The sequence below is a fragment of the Podarcis bocagei genome, assembly GCF_964188305.1.
Source record: "Podarcis bocagei genome assembly, chromosome: 9".
Taxonomy (NCBI): Eukaryota; Metazoa; Chordata; class Lepidosauria; order Squamata; family Lacertidae; genus Podarcis; species Podarcis bocagei.
The window spans coordinates 4961736-4984171 of record NC_138134.1 but is presented as its reverse complement, the minus strand read 5'-3'; the positions used below and the strand labels follow the sequence as shown (position 1 = coordinate 4984171).

General features: G+C 40.1%; 1 protein-coding gene across 4 annotated transcripts in view; it reads right to left on the bottom strand.

Annotated features, from left to right (window-relative positions):
• Positions 1-4639: 4639 nt before the first annotated feature.
• The window catches only part of CPEB2 (cytoplasmic polyadenylation element binding protein 2), a 67729-nt gene continuing 49932 nt past the window's right edge, over positions 4640-22436 (bottom strand). For all 4 annotated transcript variants that reach the window (XM_081207717.1, XM_081207719.1, XM_081207718.1 and 1 more), the window contains 6 exons: positions 21784-21954; positions 19795-19884; positions 18099-18217; positions 15561-15675; positions 13087-13268; positions 4640-8849 (listed from right to left, as the gene is read on the bottom strand). In XM_081207717.1, coding sequence (XP_081063843.1) covers positions 8622-8849; positions 13087-13268; positions 15561-15675; positions 18099-18217; positions 19795-19884; positions 21784-21954 — 905 coding nt within the window. In that variant the 3' untranslated portion in view covers positions 4640-8621. The remainder of the gene's footprint in view (positions 8850-13086; positions 13269-15560; positions 15676-18098; positions 18218-19794; positions 19885-21783; positions 21955-22436) is intronic.

Here is a 22436-nt window from a genome sequence, read left to right as displayed (position 1 = left end):
GCTTTAATGTGTTGCAAATTGCTTTGAGATTTGTTCTTTAAAGCTTGTTCTTTAAAACTGCTTTGAGATTTGTTCTAGAAAGTGGTATAGAGATGAAATTAATAAAAATAAATAAATAATACAATACAGTGGTACCTCGGGTTACATACACTTCAGGTTACAGCCGCTTCAGGTTACAGACTCTGCTAACCCAGAAATTGTACCTCGGGTTAAGAACTTTGCTTCAGGATGAGAACAGAAATCATGCTCCAGCGGCGCGGTGGCAGCGGGAGGCCCCATTAGCTAAATTGGTGCTTCAGGTTAAGAACAGTTTCAGGTTAAGTACAGACCTCCGGAACGAATTACGTTCTTAACCTGAGGTACCACTGTAATAATAATAATAATAATTCCACTAAAACAAAAAAAGGCATCTAGACATCCCAGTGTGGCGACTGGAACCCAGGTTTAAGGTGCCATTTGCTGATTAGATTATGTATCTCAGTTTCCAACACTGCCTGTGAAGGCACACTTTCATCACCAATTAGCTAATTGGTGCTTTGAGCCCCCTCCCCCACCTTTTGTCTATTTGCAGGTGCAATTTGGATTCAAACTGTGTCTGCAAATGGACAGCTTTCCTCTACAGCGATGGTTTGCATCCCTTTGGAGGTGCACTGCTAGCTCCAGTGAGCTGATTCGTGCTGAAAACGAGTCCCTTTAAAATTGCCACCAGAAGTCACAGTGACATTGGATGACTGACAAGTCATCAGTGGCAGGCTTTGGGCTTTAAAAATTCAGCATTGCCCTGTGAAATGCCATCCCCCCCCTTCCGTCATTCTGTTTTAGAGCCTCCTGCAGCAGCCTCTTGGCTCAGCAGCCAGAGCAGGCAAACTGATTGTGCTCCCCCCAATCTGCCTGTGCCCCCAACTGTCTTTTATCCACAACACAGCCATTAATTTAATCCCATTCAACTGCTCCTATTAACTTCCTAATTATATTCACTTTATTTAACCTTTTAAGCATCTTCCATGCCTTAACAGATGCATTTTGGTTTTTTGCCGCTGTTAAAATATATTGCATGTGTACTGTATGGTGTGTATAGATCTTGGGGGAACTTTGGCTTGTTGCAGCTGTTAGACTGAGTGCAAATCAGGACAGACAAGGGAATTCTCGTATTACACATGGACTGCCACAAGTTGGTGGTTGAACACAAGGACTGCCCCCCCCTACCTGACTTGCTTGGTGAGGCATGCTTTAAAGTGACAAATATCCACATCTTTTACTTAGTCAGAACATTTCCCAAAAGGATGCTGTGTCGTTTGAAACAGATTTCTTACGTTTTCTGGGGAAATTAATCACCTTAACATGAGGAAAATCATATGCAAATATTGCATCCCTAAAGCTGGAGAACATCAGCAAACTGTCAAAAGATGGAGCTTGGTGGTCCCAGAAATGCCATTCCGCTTGCTTCAAGCATCCCATGCAAACTTAGCTTGGGCAACTCTTACACCAATTGTGGGATGCCCAGATAGATGGACCTCATGCACCATGATGTTAGACACCAATCTAATTTTCGTTCCCAAGGCAGCATTTTACAGAGGTGGAAGGTTAATGTATTAACACGTCCATTTTAATGCATGTCTAACTCCTTGAACAAAATTGCTGAGTTTTAAAATCTGATTTATGATGACACCCTGACAATGGAAGTGATTTTCTTTCTTTCCTTTTTTTTTAAACAAAAGATCAGCAAGTGAACACCAGTAGTCATAGAGAACAGAAACAAAACTGTGAACCAGATGTTTAGCTCATTATACGATGTCCTACATATATTTGGACCCCTTTGCCACTAATTATATGCAGGATATGTGTGTTGTGTGTGCAGCCTAGAATAATCTGTTCAGTTTATGAGACTCCCTCCCCACATTTGAGCCAATAGGCAGGGTCACCCTTTCGAACTAAAGTTATGAATCAAAATGTGCAGGCACAAGGTGGCTCTTTGACCTGTGCTGATAACATTGCCGTACACCACCACCATCTGAAGGATAGTAAGATCTGTTCACGATCTACAGATTCATTACAAATAATGAAAGCTGGGTTGTTGTTTATTTGCGTGGTTTAGGGCTGGCATTGGAGGACTGCAACACGGCAGGTCAAAATTCAACAGGTTAAGGCTTTTCTAGTATGGAAATACAATTAAGAAGAAATTGTCACCAGTTCAGTCTTCTAGAGATATTATTACATGCATATGACTTATTTATTTTGGAGCCCTCTAACCTGCTCACCCCCTTCATGGATCACGGCCTTCTCATGGCGAAGGGGCTTGAATACCTCCAAGAAGCTATGAGCTATGCCGTTAAGTGCCACCCAAGACGGACAGGTCATAGGCGAGAGTTTAGACTAAATGGAGAAGGAACTGGCAACCCACTCCAGTATTTTTGCCATGAAAACTCCATGGACATGAAAAAGGAGCTTTGAGAAGATAGTGAGTTTCCAAGGCATGATCTAGTTCATGGGATCACAGAGAGTTGGACATGACTAAGACGACTAAACAACAAATACCCTACTCACAAAAGGATACAAATCTATTTAAGACACAAAGCATGCACAATGCGGGCAGAAAATCCTATTGGCACCCCTACCAACAGGCCTCCAAGATGGATATGTTTTTACTTTTGTAAGCCATTGGAGAGTGATTAAAACCAGTAGGAAACAGCAGTGTGTGTGCAAAGTGGTAGCAAGGTCAGCATTGTGCAAATGCAGATCGAAAACTTCTTGGGCTCCTGTTGGCGTATTTGCACTCCCACCACCCCTTCCCTTTCCGTAAGCAGCAATAACTCACCTGCTGAGGGGACAGGTAAGCACTTGCCTCATCATATTGCTGGCTACCAAGGCTCAGATGATTTGCAAAGCTTATTAAAACGGAGGTCAAAATGAAAAGATGTCAGGAATATGAATGCATCCATTGTGGGTCATGCAAGGCCTCATGAGCTGTGCAATCTGTCCTCCCTTTCATTCTAGAGATGGTCCACTAAGGGCAATCAAGTAGTGCAGTAGAATTCATGCATTACTATTCTGCAGCAGAATGACAGCACCATCTGAACAGGGAGGATTTTCTGGTTGGAGAGATGAGAGTCAGGGAAAATGACAGCTGCAAAGCAGTCAAGAAAGTGAGAACATGCATTCAAGGTGTCCCATGGAAATAAAAAAAATCCTTCCTGTAGCACCTTAAAGACCAACTAAGTTAGTTCTTGGTATAAGCTTTCATGTGCATGCACACTGCTTCTGAAGTTATACCAAGAACTAACTTAGTTGGTCTTTAAGGTGCTACAGGAAGGAATTTTTTTATTTTGACTATGGCAGACCAACACGGCTACCTATCTGTAACTGGGACCATGGAAATAAGTGCATCCAAAACACTTACATCGGGGTGGGGGAACCTTAGCATCTAGATCAAGGGAAGTAATAGTCCCACTGTATTCTGCTCTGGTCAGACCTCACCTGGAGTACTGTGTCCGGTTCTGGGCACCACAGTTCAAGAAGGACACTGACAAACTGGAACATGTCCAGAGGAGGGCAACCAAAATGGTCAAAGGCCTGGAAACGATGTCTTATGAGGAATGGCTAAGGGAGCTGGGCATGTTTAGCCTGGAGAAGAGGAGGTTAAGGGGTGATATGATAGCCATGTTCAAATATATAAAAGGATGTCACATAGAGGAGGGAGAAAGGTTGTTTTCTGCTGCTCCAGAGAAGCAGACACAGAGCAATGGATCCAAACTACAAGAAAGAAGATTCCACCTAAACATTAGGAAGAACTTCCTGACAGTAAGAGCTGTTTGACAGTGGAATTTGCTGCCAAGGAGTGTGGTGGAGTCTCCTACTTTGGAGGTCTTTAAGCAGAGGCTTGACAACCATATGTCAGGAGTGCTCTGATGGTGTTTCCTGCTTGGCAGGGGGTTGGACTCGATGGCCCTTGTGGTCTCTTCCAACTCTATGATTCTATGAAATGTAGCCCTCTGCAGCAGGCATAGGCAAACTTGGCCCTCCAGATATATATCGAGACTACAATTCCCATCATGCCTGACCACTGGTCCTGTTAGCTAGGGATGATGGGAGTTGTAGTCCCAAAACATCTGGAGGGCTGAGTTTGGCCATGCCTGCTTTGGAGTCTCCCAGGCCACCCTGTCCCACCTCTGCACCCTCCTTGACTGCTTGTCCTTGGCTGGAAGGTCCTTGAATTGTGATGCTTGCCTGGACGGACGTGTGTGTTTCTGGCACTCAGGGTCCCTTCCAACTCTACAGTTCTATGAAACCACCAGCAAGCATAGTTGGCATGCGGCCTGCTGTACCAAGGTAAGAGTCACATTCACTGCTCTGTCTACATTTGCCTTGCCCATCTGATAAGTTGCTTCGAAAGGGGTGGCCCACGAGATAATGGGGCTCCTGGGCTGAAGAAGGCTTCCTGCCCTGATTTAAACGTTACAAATTCAAGTACAAGTTTTGCACAAGTTCAAGAGAAATTAGCGTGGCGAGGGGCATTTCTTGTGTGATGGTAACAGCAACTTCTGTTTTTAGGGCTGTGGAAGAAACACATTACTTAATGATAGGATAATCACTTTTCATCCATGACTCAAGCAGAAAGCAAAACAATTCAGAGAGAAAAATATGCCAATAACTTAATAGTTTATTAGTCAGTCAACAATATTACAAATATTTAAAAATTACTTATTATATAAATAGTTGGCAGCAAACTATTCCATTACAGAGTTAAATTACCAGTACAACAGACAGACTGGAGATTTAGACACCTGGAAGATAACAGTAAAATGAACTAAAATATTTTAACAGAAGATTTTAAGCTGAAGGCGATTAACTAGAGAACCAATCTGCCAGCACCGCTGCTGGGTCACCCCATTCATTTCACTGGGACTTTTATGGGGCTCCACTGAAACCAACGGAGGGTGCTCAGCGATGGTGCTTTGTGCATTGGTTCCTTTGTATCCATAAAAAGCATGGGTTTTCTTTTTATTTAGAAAAAAATAAAAACTGTTTTAACACCACATTAGGAATACAAAATAAAATTAACTGAAAATATTAATTTGCATATCAAAGAACCATTTATAATTACAATCCAAACACTCCATAAACCACTTGTGCGATTCTTTACACAAACTCGGAATTTAGAAACTAGTTGCTTTAATATTACAAAGATTTAGGCTCCAAAAATAATTCAACATAAAATAAACTTTTAGCAATTAGCGTCATAAAATTATATATTTCCACATAAAAATACAAAATAATATTAATGACAAGAATATGAAAAATTATTCCAAGTATTTTTGCTATTTGAAATAAAACAAACAAACAAAACCCAAAACGACAACAAAATAGAAATATGCATGAAAAAAGTCTCTCCTTTTGTTAGCAAAACACTATCTAAAATAACTACGATCATTTACATCAGTACAAAGATTTCTGGATTTTAAAAAATATTTGCAATGACAAAAGGGGTTTTCTTTTCTGACAGTAAAAAATGACACTGTGGATAAAATTTGCAAAAGATGCAATGAAAAAAATAAAATTTGCATTAAAAAGGTTTACACTGTTATTCTTTTTATACAAACATTAGAAACAGTATTGCACGTCACAACACAGAATCGAGGTTAGTCAGCCTTCCAAAATGTGTTATATTCAAGTTTTGTAGCATCTTTGAGGAGAGGCTCTGTGCAGCCAGATGCAACAGGGAATAAAATATCAAGTGTTTTCCATACACAAATATATAAATGCTAAATGTTTCCTTCTTAACAAAAAGTGTGGACTTTTAAAGTATTTTTTTTCTTCCACAGTCATATGTTTGGGCAGCAATATGCACATTTGGGGAAATAAAAGAAGCTTTAAAAATACAAAAATACAATAAAATTAACAATCTCCTACAAAAATAGTAAAATAAATATGATTTATATAAACAAAAACCAATACAGTGTTGAACAGTTAAGAAAATAAGGGCACAATCCACTAGGGAAGTCTCTTACATTATTATCCTGCCTTGAAACAAACAGGAGCTGTGCAAAAGCACAATATCTCAGCCTCCATTGAGATGAATGTGCCCATTCACTTCAAAGTGTGCTGATGCAGGAGAACTTCCAGGTGGATTGTGTCCTAGGAACATGGATTTAAAAAGGAATAAAAAGAGGAGATGTAAGTTACAGGAGCTATTAGCCTCAATAGCTCCAGAAATGAAGTGAGAAGCATAGCCTGATATTTAGAATAGTTTACCCATACCAAAGAAAGGGTATCATTGTTTTCTTACAGATTTATTTGGGGAGAAACAAAGGATTTCTAAACATCTCCAATTATTTCAATTTTCCATATTCATTTTCATTATTTAAAACATGTAAAGGCTCTTTAATTTTAAACTTCAAGCAAGAAATATGAAAATAAAGTTAAAAACATCTGCGGAATTAAATTATATCTAAATAATTAACATTGCAAAACTACTGATTTTTTCCCCCCATTTCTAAATTCCAAAAATTGAGGTATAGCAAAGGAGATGTCGTCAGTCAAAAAAAAGTGTGCCTTAAAATAGCTGACTAGTTGGAAAAAAAATCTCTCACAGAGATATAAAAATAGTGCATAACAAATGTCAAAAATGGATCAAGGTCTGGCAGGGTTTAAGGTTAGAAAAGAATACTCCAAAAAATCTGGAGGATCATGGTTAAGTAACAAATAGGGTACATTGACAACTAAATCAGTTAAAAAGCTCTTCTTAAAACAGCATCAACTTTAAAACTTTAAAAACTTGAACCACAACCACAACGAAACAGCAGATTTAGACATGAAACCACATATTGAACAGTACCAAAAAGCACATTGCAGACAACCAATATAAGAGCAACACTTTGCTTACATGAAGGATTGTCCCCAAGGGATTGCCAAGGGCAAAACCCTTGCAAATTTCTCTCTTGGAATAAGACTTTCAATTCTGCACTGGGTGCTTGCCTAAACTGTAGAGTGGCTCTTTCTTCCATTGAAACATAAGGGCTAGTTGCATTTAAATGTTTTGTGGAGGACAAAAACACTGCTAATGAATTTCAATCCAGAAACAGCCCCCCTCCCTCCCACCCCCTCAAAAATCTTGCAAGCAATGTCATCGCTTAGAACTCCTTCATCAAAATTAAAACACTGCGCTTGACTGTCCGTCAACTAACTACATTTCATGCAACAGTGACCCTAGCTTGACAGAAGTCTTAAATGCATCTAAGGTCAAACAAGCACACACAGTTTAAGCCAAATTTCACTGTTGTCTTAAAGGTAAGATTTAGCTTATGCAACTAGCTGTCTGTATATTACACCATCTCCATTTTGACTTTATTTTATTACTAAAGCATTAAGTTTTCTTGTATGAGCACATTTTAATGCTCATTTCTCAGTAGTTTCCCATTTGGTGACTGGTTAGCAGTGGGCTGGCCATCTTTGGTTTGTAAAGGAAGTTTTAACCGTGAACAATCAAGAGGGCTGAAATAAATATAAATCTATTTAAAAATCTAGTAAATTTGCTCAAACGTGTCTAAGCTACACCACTCCACACTAATTAGAACCACACATCACAAAGTTGCACAGGGATTACAATATTACATCCAGTCTGCAAAAATTGAATTCCACTACCAACCAGGTCACAAAATGGCTGCACTTTCTAATCTAAAACTAGTTTGCATATTGTACACATGTAGGACATTTTTAGAGAAAAAAAACTTGAGTCACAATAATGCATGCAAGTGTCTTTTGTTACAAATTTTGCGGTTTGCTCATGCTATCTAGATTTCAGAGCATTAAAAAACATTTTCAATAACTCACCTCTTGTTAGATCTAGTGCATGCATATGGTGTATACAGGTAAGTAAACATGCAATTTTTCACATTCTAAAACTATGGCACTTTATGCCATATTGTGCTGCCTGCATTTTAATCGGCAATGCAGTGTATCTTAAAACGTTTTAATCCCGTATTAATAGGTGGCATTACACACAACACCTATATAGCAGCAAAGCTAATACAGCTTGTGATTATAAATGTTTAAAAATAGCTAATAAATCAGATTATCTTGAGGTATTATTTCTTGCAAGTCAAAATGGAGAGCAAAAAATCAACCCTATTTTTTTTAAATCGATGTATACACTGAAAATAGCAACAACAATAAAAATAAGCTTTTTTGTAGCAGACATATCCCATCTTCACTATTTTTGCTACCTTTGGTAAATTACTAGGGCAGATCTTGAAGTTAAAAACCCATGTTTAGAAATAAGTGCACGCTTCACCCACTAAATATAGCAGCAGACAGTGTGCCCCTATGCAAAAACATTCTCATATCTAGTTTTAATTTTACATATAAAAATAAGTTGGAGAAAATACAAAAAAACATTTTTTTTTATTTTAACATGAAAATATCACAAAAATTATTAAGCCTGAGATGTAGGGTTTTGGTGAAAAACAAGAGGCTTTGTAGTGTTTTGGCTGCTGAAAAAGATGCATGTATTGAGAGTCGGGGTGAGAAGCAGAAGAATGCACTTATTTCTTCTGCATGTCAGTATCTTCAAACACAGTTAGCCACATGCACCCTTTGTTCCTTAAGGAGATGCTGGAGTAGCAGGCTCAGTTCCAGCGGAAGTGGATCTGGCGCGGGCGGTCAGCCCCTTCCTTAACCAATGGCTTATGGAATTCACGTCCTGCCCGAGAGTGGATATTCGCCCAGCAAAACTCACAGTAATACTGCAGGCATGTGACATTGGCACAAAAAAAGGGAGCAAACTTTCCACCACACCGTGCGCCCTGGCATTCGTCACACATCTGGTCATCCAGCACATATGGCTTTACCTCCACCTGTTTAAGAAACAAGCGCACAAGAGGACAAGCGATCAGATTAGCTTCACATATCGTTGTTAAATCTGTATCCTTTCTTTTCTCCAGGGAAATCTGGGTGGCATAAATGAGCTCGCCCCACGAGGACGGTGCACATCAGTTAAGTTATATTAGATAGTGGCTGGCCCAAGTTAATATAGTGAGCTTCATGCTGAACAGGGGCTTTAATGCAACCCTTATTTCAAATTTAACAACTTATCCACTTCATCACACCAGGCCTCAAGGGTTGGTTTTTTTTTGTGGGAAATAGGGATAGTAGTGAGAAGCAAAGAAGATGTATAGTATTACATCTGGACTCGGGTCTTAAAATGAAGAAGTAAAAAATTATCAGCAAACAATTTGGCTTGCCCTCTCAAATTTTGTCAGGCACTTTTGCAATAGTTTTATAGATTATAAAATTAGAGAGTTTACAGTAAAAATCAGAGCCAGGAAATCAAAGCAAATAAGTGAAAAATGACACACCGCCCCGCAAATGGGTTTTAACTAGTGTTCACTATGTATGTATTATAAAGTTAATCTATTCAGAATCCTAGTTCAATATACAACTATCAACAAATTGTGAAGATGTGCTGTGAACATGCACAAACACACGTGAACCAAATTTATAATTGTGAGTATATGACTCTAATGTTGAGTTTTTGTTTAAAAAATAATAATTTATTTAAATGACCCTGAAGTGTATATGGATTGTGTCACTCATTTAATAAATCTTTGTGGTTGAAAAATATGACATCATCATCAAGGTAGCTACCGTCACAAAAAAAAGAACAAAATTCATCAGTATCTATTGGAGCAGGTTTACTGTGTTCCCACTCACTGGAAAGGTATTTCCATGTGCTACAAAACTTTCCATTCTGCTTGAAAACCTCCCCTTTTAATTTTGGGTTAAAAAACCCCACATTTTTAGAAGTATTACAAAACTGACAGCTTAATTACAATTGTTTATTGATTTAGTGTTTGCATTGCAGATCCCCCCCCCCAAATAGAAATGTCTTTTGGTGATTAAATAATTTAAACATCTCCTAAGTCCAAGAAACATGTTTTCTGGAACACGTTCTATTATAGAAATACCTTTCCAAAAGAGTTTAGTGAATTAATCGTTTGAATAGATAACTAAATAATGTAACTGTGTCCATCTTGATGATGTAGTCACAGCTGTAAATAACAGCTGAGAAAGTAACATCATAGATATTCTTCAACTACCAATATTTATGAATCAAAAGGAACTATATATAGTTAACATTACATTTGATACTGAAGGATTTTTCACACATTATGCTTGCAGACTAAATGTGAAAGTGTTAATAGACTCCACCAGTGGTCAGAAATGTAGAGATCTTATTAAAACTTCTGCTAATTAAATCCTAACAAGATACAGGATTAAAATGTTATATTTTATCTATGCAAAGAAGAAATATGTAGGCCTTTGCTGTTCATTAATGCCAGCTTGTTGTGTCTGCCCTGGAAATGCTGCTGTATTTTAATGTATTTTTATATTGTTGTGAATTGCCCTGAGATTTTTTTTTGGAAAGAAATCATTTTAAATAAACAATTTTCCAATATATGTTCTTGTTTACTTATTGGTGGTACTTTGGTAGCCCCAGCATCTTCATTCTAACACTGCCAGCTATTTCTCAGCATGTTTTTATAAAGGTGTCTGCTAAGGTTCAGTGTGGATTTTCAGGCTGCCAGAGAGACACCAACCAGTCTTGCATACTGTTTTCCTCAACAAATCTGCCTGCCCGAATGGAAAAATGGCAAAGGTCCAGTGCCAAATTTGCATGAGACCTGTGCTTGCTGCTGAACTGTAACAGATTGTGTTAAGGAAGAAATCGGAACTCCGTAACAAAAAACAGTTCAACATATTTTTTTAAAGAAGACATTTCATGTTTCTCTTTTGTCCCTTATACAGTGAATAAACCAAGAGTTTACAAAAGTTAAAGTAAACTGTTGCTGCAAACTGTACTGAAACACTGTAAAAACCTTGATAGCAGAATGCAGCTGTGAAAAGATGTTATTTGTTTCAAGTGACTTAACTTAACTTCAAACTACACCTTGTACACTGAAGAATCTTGAAATACCCGGATATAATGTGAAGAACATCCATTTCAAATTATATGGGTGGGTTTACAAAAGAAGACTTTCCAACAGCATAATGTGCAGCCTTCACATAGATGGTGCCCTTTTGGGTTAACATGGTGTGGCTGTTAGCTTGTCACTGGCAACACATGTACCCAAAGCACTTGCGGGAGGGCACGGAGAAATCCTTACTAATTTTGCAAAAGGTTAGTATATCTGAATATAATCTTTTAAAAACTAGATGTTACAAGTTTCTAAAAACAGCTTTTATTTAAATTGATGTATTCTGTGATGACCAATAGTTTCCCACAAATAAATTAAATTGAGAACTCCCCAAAAGTTGATTGTTCCTGCGTATCTTTCCCAATATGATGATTTAAGTACGTTTACACTTTCAATCAAAGTAGAACTGGTGTGTGTGTGAAGGGGGTGGCATTGTGCATGCTGGCTCTGACTCCTTGAGCTGTACTCAGTGTCCATACAATCCCACCTGTGTGAGACCTAAAAGCATGCTCCTCAACATAAGTGGGCTTTGCTCCTTCAATTTTTGCAAATACATGGAAAACCAGTGTGGTGAGTGTGTGTGACGAACAGGTACAGATCAAAATATGTAGGCATCTGACACACGTCAGTCAGTACAATGTGCTATTTGCCCATTCAAACTCTCAAAGATATTCCTAAGAATTTGGATTAGGGTCGACAACCATTTTATAAGCTCATCAAGGGGCCAATGTACACAGAGGTTTTGGAAACCTTGTTTGGTGAGACTTGTATTCGGGATACAGTTTTACCTCAGTGTAGCTTTTCCTGCACCAAAATCTCTGTGTTGCCCAGATTTTGTAAGTCACTGTTTGTTGCTGACTGACATGATCAGATGATCTAGACCAACTAACACCTTCCGTTATCTATCTCAGGCACTCTGCTGCCAGAGATCTTACTGTGGCAACCCCTCCCCGCCTTCGACTTGCTTCTTGTCATGCTAGTCAATGTGTTCACTAAACAACTTCTTACATAATGAAATCAAATCCAAATGTTGCCCAAATATAGGTTGAACACAAAACATAGGTAAGAATCCCCTTGAAATAAATATTCAATTATCAAAGCTTGACAGAGATAATTGTCCACTTTTGGCTTGTTTGTATGAATCATGCATTTATTCATCTATGAACCACCTTGTGGCTCAGTGTCCACCAAAGTGACTTCTAATACACAAGAAATTAAAATAAGCACCATATGGTTCAGAGAGAAGAGAGGTTTTCAAGAAACCAGAGGAACTGGAACTACTGCATAGGGAGATTGATTTATTCTCCTCTTGGCAATGTTACTGCAAGGTCTAGCTTGACTTGAATAACCTGCAGGGAGACAGTAGACAGGGACCTGTGACTTATTTTGGGAGGGCAAGGGGCTGCTGGCCTACTGGAAATTTCCCCAGCTGTTGTTGAAGGTTCACCAACTGAACACTGGAATGAATGTCTCTCTGGAAAAACATGCTACGTGCTTCAGGAATCATCTACATGTTCAGTGAAATCACATGTTGATGATATTGGATGGAAACACGCTATGTAGTAGGAAACATATTCAAAGATAGGGCAGTGGAGATATATAATTGGCATGTGTGTGTGTGTTTTGTAAGAGCAGTGCTTTTTCAGGGGGTACTCAAGGATATGCAGTACAAGCACCTCTCTGTCTTTGGTTAAAAGATGTGACTCTTACTGTAACAACTTCATGGTGAGTACCAGCACTTATTTTTCTAGAAGAAAAGCACCGTGTAAGAGCAAATGCAGTTCCAAGCTCTGGAGCAGGTCTATGGCACCATGGGAGGGATATTAACCCTCCAATTGATTAGAGCCAGTTAATCTTAACATCTTGTAAGATCCTGACATCCCACACAGACACTAGGCAATAAGTTTCTCTTAACGGCAACTGGCTTGCAGCCCAGGCTGTGCGCATGCGCAAACACATAGACCCTTTGACTTTGCGCCCAAGTAAAGTGCCCCCTCCCATGCTTAGACCCTCATGTGCTTTTCAAAATGCAGTCTGTCCAGTTGCTCCCATAGAAAATAATAGTTGCTATGAAATACAGCAATGTCATGATTGATATTAATTTGATACAACTTACTCGTTTATCAATATCACCATGTTGAAGCTGAACAAACCGAGCACTAATAGCAGCAATGTAGCTCTGCTGATTGGAAAAAGCAACTCGCCCGGCACCTTTTGGATATTTGAGTTCAGGATCTGTATCAATTCCTGCGTAACAAACTCCACCATACAGACGGTCCATTATCATGGCTAATTCCACTACAGAAGAACAAAAAACATTGCAGTAACATTAAACTAAGTTGATATACTTTAAATGGGACACATATTTATAAACTATAATGGATTATGGGGTGGGAAAACCCATAAGCCATGGATTCTGTGGTTTGCTGAACAGCAAAAACAGTGCCTAGAATTAAGAGTTAAGCTAGCAGTGGTGGGACAAAAGGGCAACTTGTACTGTACAAGGCTACAATCCCCGGCACCAGGCAACACCTGCTTGCAGTGCTATTGTGTTAGCAAGGGGGATAACACCCACTGTGGTGCAACAGTATTGCACAAATAGCAATTTGCAGACAAAAGGAGACGGGTTTACCAGTGGCATTTCATGCTGCCTTCTACAGGCAGAAGTAATGTCTAGACATTTTGTTGTAGTTATTTTTCTTCAACTGCTAGCAATAACCTGTAGTGATGAGAAGGGTTTTAGGACTGCGTGGTTTTGATCCCACAAGGTATTTGCTATAGTCTTTATGGTACAAACTTGTGCTTGTACCCATGCCAACTAAAGAAGATTTGGTTTCAAGACACAATTATTTTACCCAGAACTACCTATTAAAAAAGCTGAGCTGCAAAGTAGCTTTCGTTCAGGGCCAGCGCACATGGTTATAAGTGCTATATGTATTCCATCATTCACATGCAGACCTACTTTACACAATGTTATTCATGCAAAGTGAACCCATGTAGAGTGCATCTGTGCCAGAAATGTGAAGGGAAGAGTGTGGAAACTGGGGATATGCACGTTTGATCCATTATATATGTAGGATCCATAGCTAAGCAACTGTATTAATCCAATCCATTTAACCTACTGTTTCCTCTTAGTTAATCTATATTGGAGGGGGAACATCCAGCCTGTGGGCCTAACTTGTCCTTGTCCTGCCAGTTTTCCCCATTTGGCTTTTTGCAAGTATCAGCACGGGGAGGGACTTGCAAGCCTTCCCACATTCCCCTTTCAACCTTTGACGTTTGGATTTTCACAAGTGGGCGTGGCCTATCAGTAAATTGTGATGACAAGTGATTGACAAGGGGGCTGCCTTGTTCACCTTTCAAAGTTGGCCCACAAGGTGCAGCCAAAAAGCACTGACACAAGCACCTGTTTGATAGCACATCCCTAGCAAACACTTATGAGAATGCCTACTAATAGCTCTTTAACAGTACCTGACAATACGTGAAAGTAACTTGACACATTTTAAGATTAACAAATTTATTATGGCATAAGCTTTTGTGGACCACAAAGCACCACATCTACTACATGAAGCATAATTCTAAAATGGCAAACAGATGGGGTGGAGGAAATGTAGAGGAGTAAATGAAATGCAAAAAGAACAGGCAGTGACTATTACATAAAAGGAAAATAGTTAGTGACCAATTAACGAGGCAGTGTAAGTAACAGCACATGCATCCTGGTATTGGTACTCTAACTGTCATATGTAGCTTTTTAAAAAAAGTATAATCTTGATTCAAGCCATAGGTGACAGAACTGATTTGCCTAATAAATTTAATCCATCTGATTCTCTCAGTGGAGTTTCCCTTTCAATTGTCTTTGTTCAAAAATGGTTATCTTGAGGTCAAGTTACAGTGGTACCTCGCAAGACGAAAAACGTGCAAGACGAAAGAGTTTTGCGTTTTTTGAGTCGTTCCGCAAGACGAATTTCCCTATGGGCTTGCTTCGCAAGACGAAACGTCTTGCGAGTTCTTGCGAGTTTGTTTCCTTTTTCTTAAAGCCGCTAAGCCGTTTAATAGCCGCTAAGCCGCTAATAGCTGTGCTTCGCAAGACGAAAAAACCGCAAAACGAAGAGACTCGCGGAACGGATTAATTTCGTCTTGCGAGGCACCACTGTACACAGTTTCCTGGTAGACTGAACTGTTCACCTACTCATTTCTGGATATTACCAAAATGTCAGATTTGCATCCATTTATTCTTTTGCACGGAGATAGATCTGTTTATTCTATGCAGAGTGCAGAAGAACATTGCTGGCAGGTGATGGTCTATGTCACTTTGAACGATGAGAAGGTATATGAACTCTTGATGCTGTGGCTTATGTCCTGTAATAGTATCGCCAGGGCAGATTAGAGGAGAACACTGGGATCTCAGTTTACTGCACAGTCTGGTGTTCCTGTTTGTGTCTTTGTTATGTGGCCTGTTGTTGGCAGAAATCAAAGTACTGTACCACAATTAAGCTAGTTTGTGGACAAGGGTGGTATGTGTGTTTAAAATAATGCAATGATAGTGCAATGTTAAAATTTGCTACAGTGCTTTAACGGTTCTATACTTACCAGCTCGTAATGGCCTGGGGACACCACCAACAAAAATTGTTTTTCGGGGATCAAGAGGCTGAGACCCATCCATCACAAAGTCACTATCACTTAAGTTCCAGGGACGGATCTGGACCTATTAAAACAACAAAGAATAGATCTGCATATAAAGTATGTAGTTTATTAATGCTTGGGACATAGGTCATTCACATGCAATATAAATAGGTTCAGTACAAAACCCAACAGTATAAAATACTGTATAAAACCACTGTGCTACCTAGAATCATACATAAAACCTACATCTTCACAATACTACGTAAATCACAGTAACATATGTAGAACTTACAAATTGAAAGAGTAAAATTTAATACAGATTAAAAACTTTAATTATTAAAAGATATTAAGGTTAAACAAAGCAGTCAACTGCAATCTTCTTAATAATTCTTGCCTGGATTTTCATTGCTGCTAGGGCAAAAAGAGAGACCTTGTGGGTTACCCTACAACTGGTGTCTGACAGAAGGTATTTTCTGGAATGGTATGGAATATAGATGAGGCAGAATAGATCCCAGAAATTTGGTTTTTGGATCAGAGTAAAGTGAATAAAAGAACTAATAGATCCTCAATTTCTGGGGCCCTGCAAATACACAAGAGGAGTGCCAAGGAGGTATGAGAGTATCTGCCATCAACCAAAGCTGTGGGCATCATTAAGAAATGAAGGGCTTTAAATGCTTGTATAAGCTTTGAAAGGGACGCGGGTGGCGCTGTGGTCTAAACCACAGAGCCTTGGGCTTGCCGATCGGAAGGTCGGCGGTTTGAATCCCTGTGACGGGGTGAGCTCCTGTTGCTCGGTCCCAGCTTCTGCCAACCTAGCAGTTCAAAAGCACAACAAAGTGTAAGTAGGTAAATAGGTACCGCTCCGGCGGGAAGGTAAACCGCGTTTCCGTGCGCTGCTCTGGTTTTGCCAGAAGCGGCTTAGTCCTGCTGGCCACATGACCTGGAAAAACTGTCTGCGGACAAACGCCGGCTGCCTTGGCCAGTAAAGCGAGATGAGCACCACAACCCCAGAGTCGTTCGTGACTGTCAGGGGTCCTTTACCTTTTTAAGCTTTGAAAACAGTAACCAAGGGGTATGCACTGGCTATAAGATTTGGTTTGAGCCCTGATTTGGTGCTGTAAAAATTGGTTTAATTTGGCTTGAACTGTGTTCAAATCAGACCTCTGGTTTAGAAAACCTGAGCCCTTGTCTCTCCTCACTGACTATAATGGAGAAATCAATGAATAGCTCCACATTCTTCTATTCTGGACAGAACTGAATGAAATTTAGAGATATTTATTTGTTTGTTTTTGTTATTTACATTTATGTCCTACCCTTCCTCCAAGGAGCTGACGATGGTATACTTGGTCTCCCCCTTCTCATTTTAGGTAACCTAGCGAGTTTCATGGTTGAGTGACCTTGGGACTCCCAGGTCCTAGTACAATATTCAAACCACTATACATCACACTGGTTCATACTGGTCCCATCTCAGTGAACAAAACCTGACAAACTACAGACTAACAGGTACAGGGTGCTTTTAAAGTATGAATTTTAAAAATAACCCTCTATAATTTTTTATTTCTTTTTGCCATATTAGATGAAATTTGCTAGCATGATAGCTCATTCCGAGGAGATGAATACAGTGGTACCTCGGGTTACATACGCTTCAGGTTACAGACTCCGCTAACCCAGAAATAGTAACTCGGGTTAAGAACTTTGCTTCAGGATGAGAACAAAAATCATGCTCCGGCTACACGGCGGCAGCAGGAGGCCCCATTAGCTAAAGTGGTGCTTCAGGCTAAGAACAGTTTCAGGTTAAGAACGGACCTCTGGAACGAATTAAGTACTTAACCCGAGGTACCACTGTATTGTTAAATTTCAGAAGGATTGGTGCAGGATATTTAGAGCTAGGCACCTTTACATTTGATTGAACCTTTATATTTGATTGAAAGGATCGCTGTTGAATGAAAAAATATATAAACAGTTCCAGTCTTTTTTGTGTCCTGCTCACTGGCATTAAAGTCAGGAACTAAATACAAATGCTGCATGTTTAACATGTAGGGGCAAGTGGCAGGGGCAGAACCAGAAGGACTTGAACATACAGCATTTTGCATGCAAGCACCTCTAGCAGAACTACCAAAGAGCACAGAACAGACAAGAGCAGGGTTGATGTATTACTTCACTGTGATTGGAGAGCCCTGATAAGATCAACTTGATTAGTTGCTGTCTTTCAATATTCAAGGTACTGAACTTTTTATATCAACTGAATATATCCAGATGTTTGGGTCCAAGGATCAAAACAGTTATGAAAATTCTAGCAGAACCACTGCAGGGATCTGAGGAGGATTAACCTTCTTCCCTGCAGCAGCGATCCTGCTAACCCTCCACCACTGCTTTGTTGAAGGGGGAAAAACAGACACATTAAATGCTGACCCTAAGTAACAACTTGCTTCTAGCTGTTTTCATCACCATCCTCTTGGAAGCAGCCTTCATACAATGGCAGTTAGCCATGTTAGGTTCACTTACGGGCTTGTCCTTGATAGTAGGGCTGGAAACACACAGATAAAGCTTTCCATCTTCTTCAATGCAGGCATCAATCAATGCTTGAACAGAGGTCTCCTCTTGGAAAAGAAGGAATGCATAACCTGAACAGCACAGAGGGAAAAAGGCTTGAGTACCGTTAAGATATTCTTAGGTATGACCAAAAACCAAAGGACTCCATATGTATGTTTCCATGTGCATACAGGAGTTTCCCTTGCACTACTATCCAACACTCCACTGTTTCAGGTGGGTGTTCAGGAGAATGGGAACCTGCAAAGTTTACCAGCATTGAAGCTACCTGATGAGATCCCAGGCCATGTTTTAAAACTTCTGGGTAGTGAACAACTGAAGAGAGTAGGCTCTCAAGCAACACATACTCTGCCTTTTCTGAGTTTTCTTTTTAGGGTGGGTAGACTGCCCCACCTCAGAACCATAGAGAGGGAATTCAAAAGGTAATCTCACATTTTTACTTCCTCTATTTACATATGGGCTGTAGAAAAGTAGTACATACTGTACTATAATAGGGCAGATATCAACAGCACTAAAGCTAGCTTCTATTATGTTTATTTCAAAGGCTGTGTTGATTCATTCATTCTCTTCCATCTAATAATGTTCAGTAAATGGATGAAAGACTTCAATGCGACTCCCTTGTAAATTGACTCTACAGAGAACTTCTATATGCTGCTGAAGTGGCTGGATGTCACCCTGAGTGGCCTATGGCGCCTTTGGGAATAGCTATTTCCAGGGCCTGATACAGTCGTACCTTGGTTGTTGAATGCCTTGGCTCCCGAACGCCACAAACCCAGGAGTGAGTGTTCTGAATGTTTTTGGGAAACTGACTGTCCGATGGGGCTTACGCAGTTTCCAATTGAGTGCGGGAAGCTCCTGCAGTCAATCAGAAGCTGCACCTTGGTTTTCAAACAGTTACGAGAGTCGAACGGACTCCCAGGACAGATTAAGTTCGACATCCAAGGTACCACTCACTGTATGTTTTAAGAATATAATCCATAGATACTGAGTAGCTGTAGAGATGGATACCCGAGTTCCCCATCAGGAGGGTTTGAAAGTTTGCACACTATTTTGCGACATTTTAGTTTACCTAACAAAGGTCCTAATATTGGTTTTGGATTTTTTCTTATGAGTGAATATACTTACCTTTACTTTTTGGGTGTATTACAAATAAATTTGGTTTTGTTTGAGTAGGAGCATGGCTTCTGTTTGTCATGTGGTATATTAAAAGTAAGGAAAGTAATTTAATATGACATAAGACCGTCACTTTATTCTTGTAAGGAATGAAATACACCTTGCTCCTGCTCTCATAGCAGCGTGCAGTGTTACCTACCTCTCTTACAGAGAAATGATATACAGGCTTTTAGGGCTAGTTCACAAATTGGAAACAGTGTCTGTATGTAAATTTGTGGAGAAACTATATGATGAACTGGGCTACATATTGAGACTAACTGCAGTCATCAGTAGGCACTTTCACAAGTGTGTTGACACTTTTCTCTAGCTACTATAAATATAGTAAGGGATGCTGCACTTTGTTATGTGTACTGCCCAAGTCACCACACAATCATGTACAGATAAAGAATAGAGGGAAGCATGGCTCACATGTGTGAACGAGCTTCAAGTCTCTTCAAAAACTGCCTTATATGGAGTGAAGAACTCAGAAAAGCAATACCTTTAGGTGGAAAGTAGGATTTACTTTCTGCTTTGTGAGGCCAGTCAACAACCAGAGGTCCAAATCGTCTGAAGCTAGCAGTAATTTCATCTAAAAAAAATTGATGCAAATAATTGAGTAAATGTATTGGCCTGCATTTCCTTTCTTAACATTTTCCACAGCTACTTGTGAACCATTTAATTAAGTCTAACGTAATGTAGGGGATGCGGGTGGCACTGTGGTCTAAACCACAGAGCCTAGGGCTTGCCGATCAGAAGGTCGGCGGTTCGAATCCCTGCAACGGAGTGAGCTCCCGTTGCTCGGTCCCTGCTCCTGCCAACCTAGCAGTTCGAAAGCACAAAGTGCAAGTAGATAACTAGGTACCACACCGGCGGGAAGGTAAAAGGCGTTTCCGTGCGCTGCTCTGGTTCGCCAGAAGCGGCTTTGTCATGCTGAACAAGATCAAACCTAGCGTTATGTAAAATACAATTGATGAAGCCCAGGAGGGCGAAACAAGGCATTATTCTGGAAATCCTTGTCAAGATTCTGTGGAACTGTAGTAAGCTTCCATTTGGATTTTATGAATATACAAAGACATATGTGGAACGGAAAGTAGCAGATATTTGGACTCTATGAATGAACTGATCTATTGGGACTTCTGTTTACATTGTTCTACTTTATGTGTTGATTATGTGCAAGAGAAGTATTTGATACTGTGATAAAAATACAGAAGAGAATTGTTTATGTGAATGCACAGTTGGTTACATTTTGTGTGTTTGTTGGCTTAGTCATGCTGGCCACATGACCTGGAAGCGGTCTGTGGACAAACACCGGCTCCCTCGGCCTATAGAGCGAGATGAGCATGCAACCCCAGAATCGTTCGCGATTGGACCTAATGGTCAGGGGTCCTTTACCTTTAACATAATGTAATTTTAAATGGCTCGCATTGAAAGTAGTTCTGTGTGAACTCTCTTCCATGGAACCATTTGGGCTTACTAAACATTCCAGTTGAACAATCTTTGAACACTGCATTTAAAATGATTGCTTGCAAATCCCCGGATGGTTTTCCACACACAGAAGCCCACCGACCTTTCACGAGTAAAAGCATCTACTTGCCTTTGTAAAAGAGAGATGGGTAACTGAAGGTAGAGGCGGCTCACAGTACACCACGCTGGCAGGAGCTTGAGACAATGCTCCTGAGCGCAGGAGAACTGTATGGAATTTGTGACAGTTATGCTTCCCCCACTACTTCCCCCAGGAAAGCCCACTTCTGTTTACCATTAAATTGGAACAAATATCAATTCGTTTTTCTGTGGATCGATGCATGTTCTGATTCACTGGTAAAGAATGGGTTTTCCCAGGGAAAGCGGCGGGACAAATGGAAAACCATGTCTTCAAAGCATGGGACAAGCAGAAAACCTATTGTGCTTTCTAGGAATGGGACAAGCGGAAGTGAAGAGGAGCCCATAGTCTGGCAGGTTAGTTGCAGCCTTTGCAAAGGAAGAGGATTTGAGGGGGTTGATTGTAAAGGTTAAAGAAGGAATTGGCAGGGAGGATAAGCCCCATTTTAAGGGGGGTCTGGGACCAACGTGAAACAAGGTGCCCGTTTTCAAAGCTTTTTTGGCCTCACTTATTTAAAAGATGAAACTATAATTAAACTAGCTTTTCAGAGCCTTGAAAACCAAAATCTTATAGACATACTTTTATTGATATATCTTTCAAAAACATGGAAAGGCAACACAAAAGCAGCAATGCTTTATTTTTAAACTGTTTGTACCAATTGCATTCCTGCTCTTGGAAGGGGCAAGCTTGCCCTGCTACCTTCTAGAGGCAAGAGACTAAGGGTGGTTTATTCCTTTTGGAGAGTGGACCATGTGCTATAAAGTTGACTTTGAAGTTAATCTTATTGATTTCAGTAAAGCTTACTTCCAGGTAAGTGCATATAAGATTGCAGTATCAATTCCATATCTATTTGGATTTTCCAAGACCCCCCCCAGTCGAGCAACTCACCTTCATCAATATCTGGAGGAAGACCACCAACAAACACCTTCCGAGAGAAACGTTCTATCCGTTCTCCATTCTGATGAGCAGAATAGCATGTAGGTGAATTCAACATGCCTACTTGGTCACTATGACCATCATCCAGTAAGCCATCATCTATTGGAAAGAGGGAAGAACGACCTGTGAGGGGGGGGGGGGGAGAAAGAGAGAACAGAATTCAGTGTTATTTATGGATTCTTTATTCAAACCTCTAATGGTCAGACTAGATGTCATTGAAAGCTTCACGCTGGAGATCAGTAGTTTTGGGACCATGATACGGGAGGAAAAAGTTAAAAACACACCTGCTACACGGAACAGTCCCAATTATGACATGCACACCTCCCCGTGTTTAAAAATAGTATGGGTTTTTTGCATGGGGGTTACGTTCTGCCTTGCCCCCTTTTCTGGCTACTTCCAGGTTGTGGAATGAACACATGCGTAGTCGCAGACTTGGATAAGTGTAAAACGGTCATTGCCTGTATGCGAAATATGTATTCACAAATTTTATGTATCATGCAGTTGGACCCTTAGTAGCCTTGGGCATGCTACTATCTCTCACAATCAGCATTCAAAACTGCAAGTTGAAGACAATAATAGACATCCCTATAAAGCTGCCATAAGGA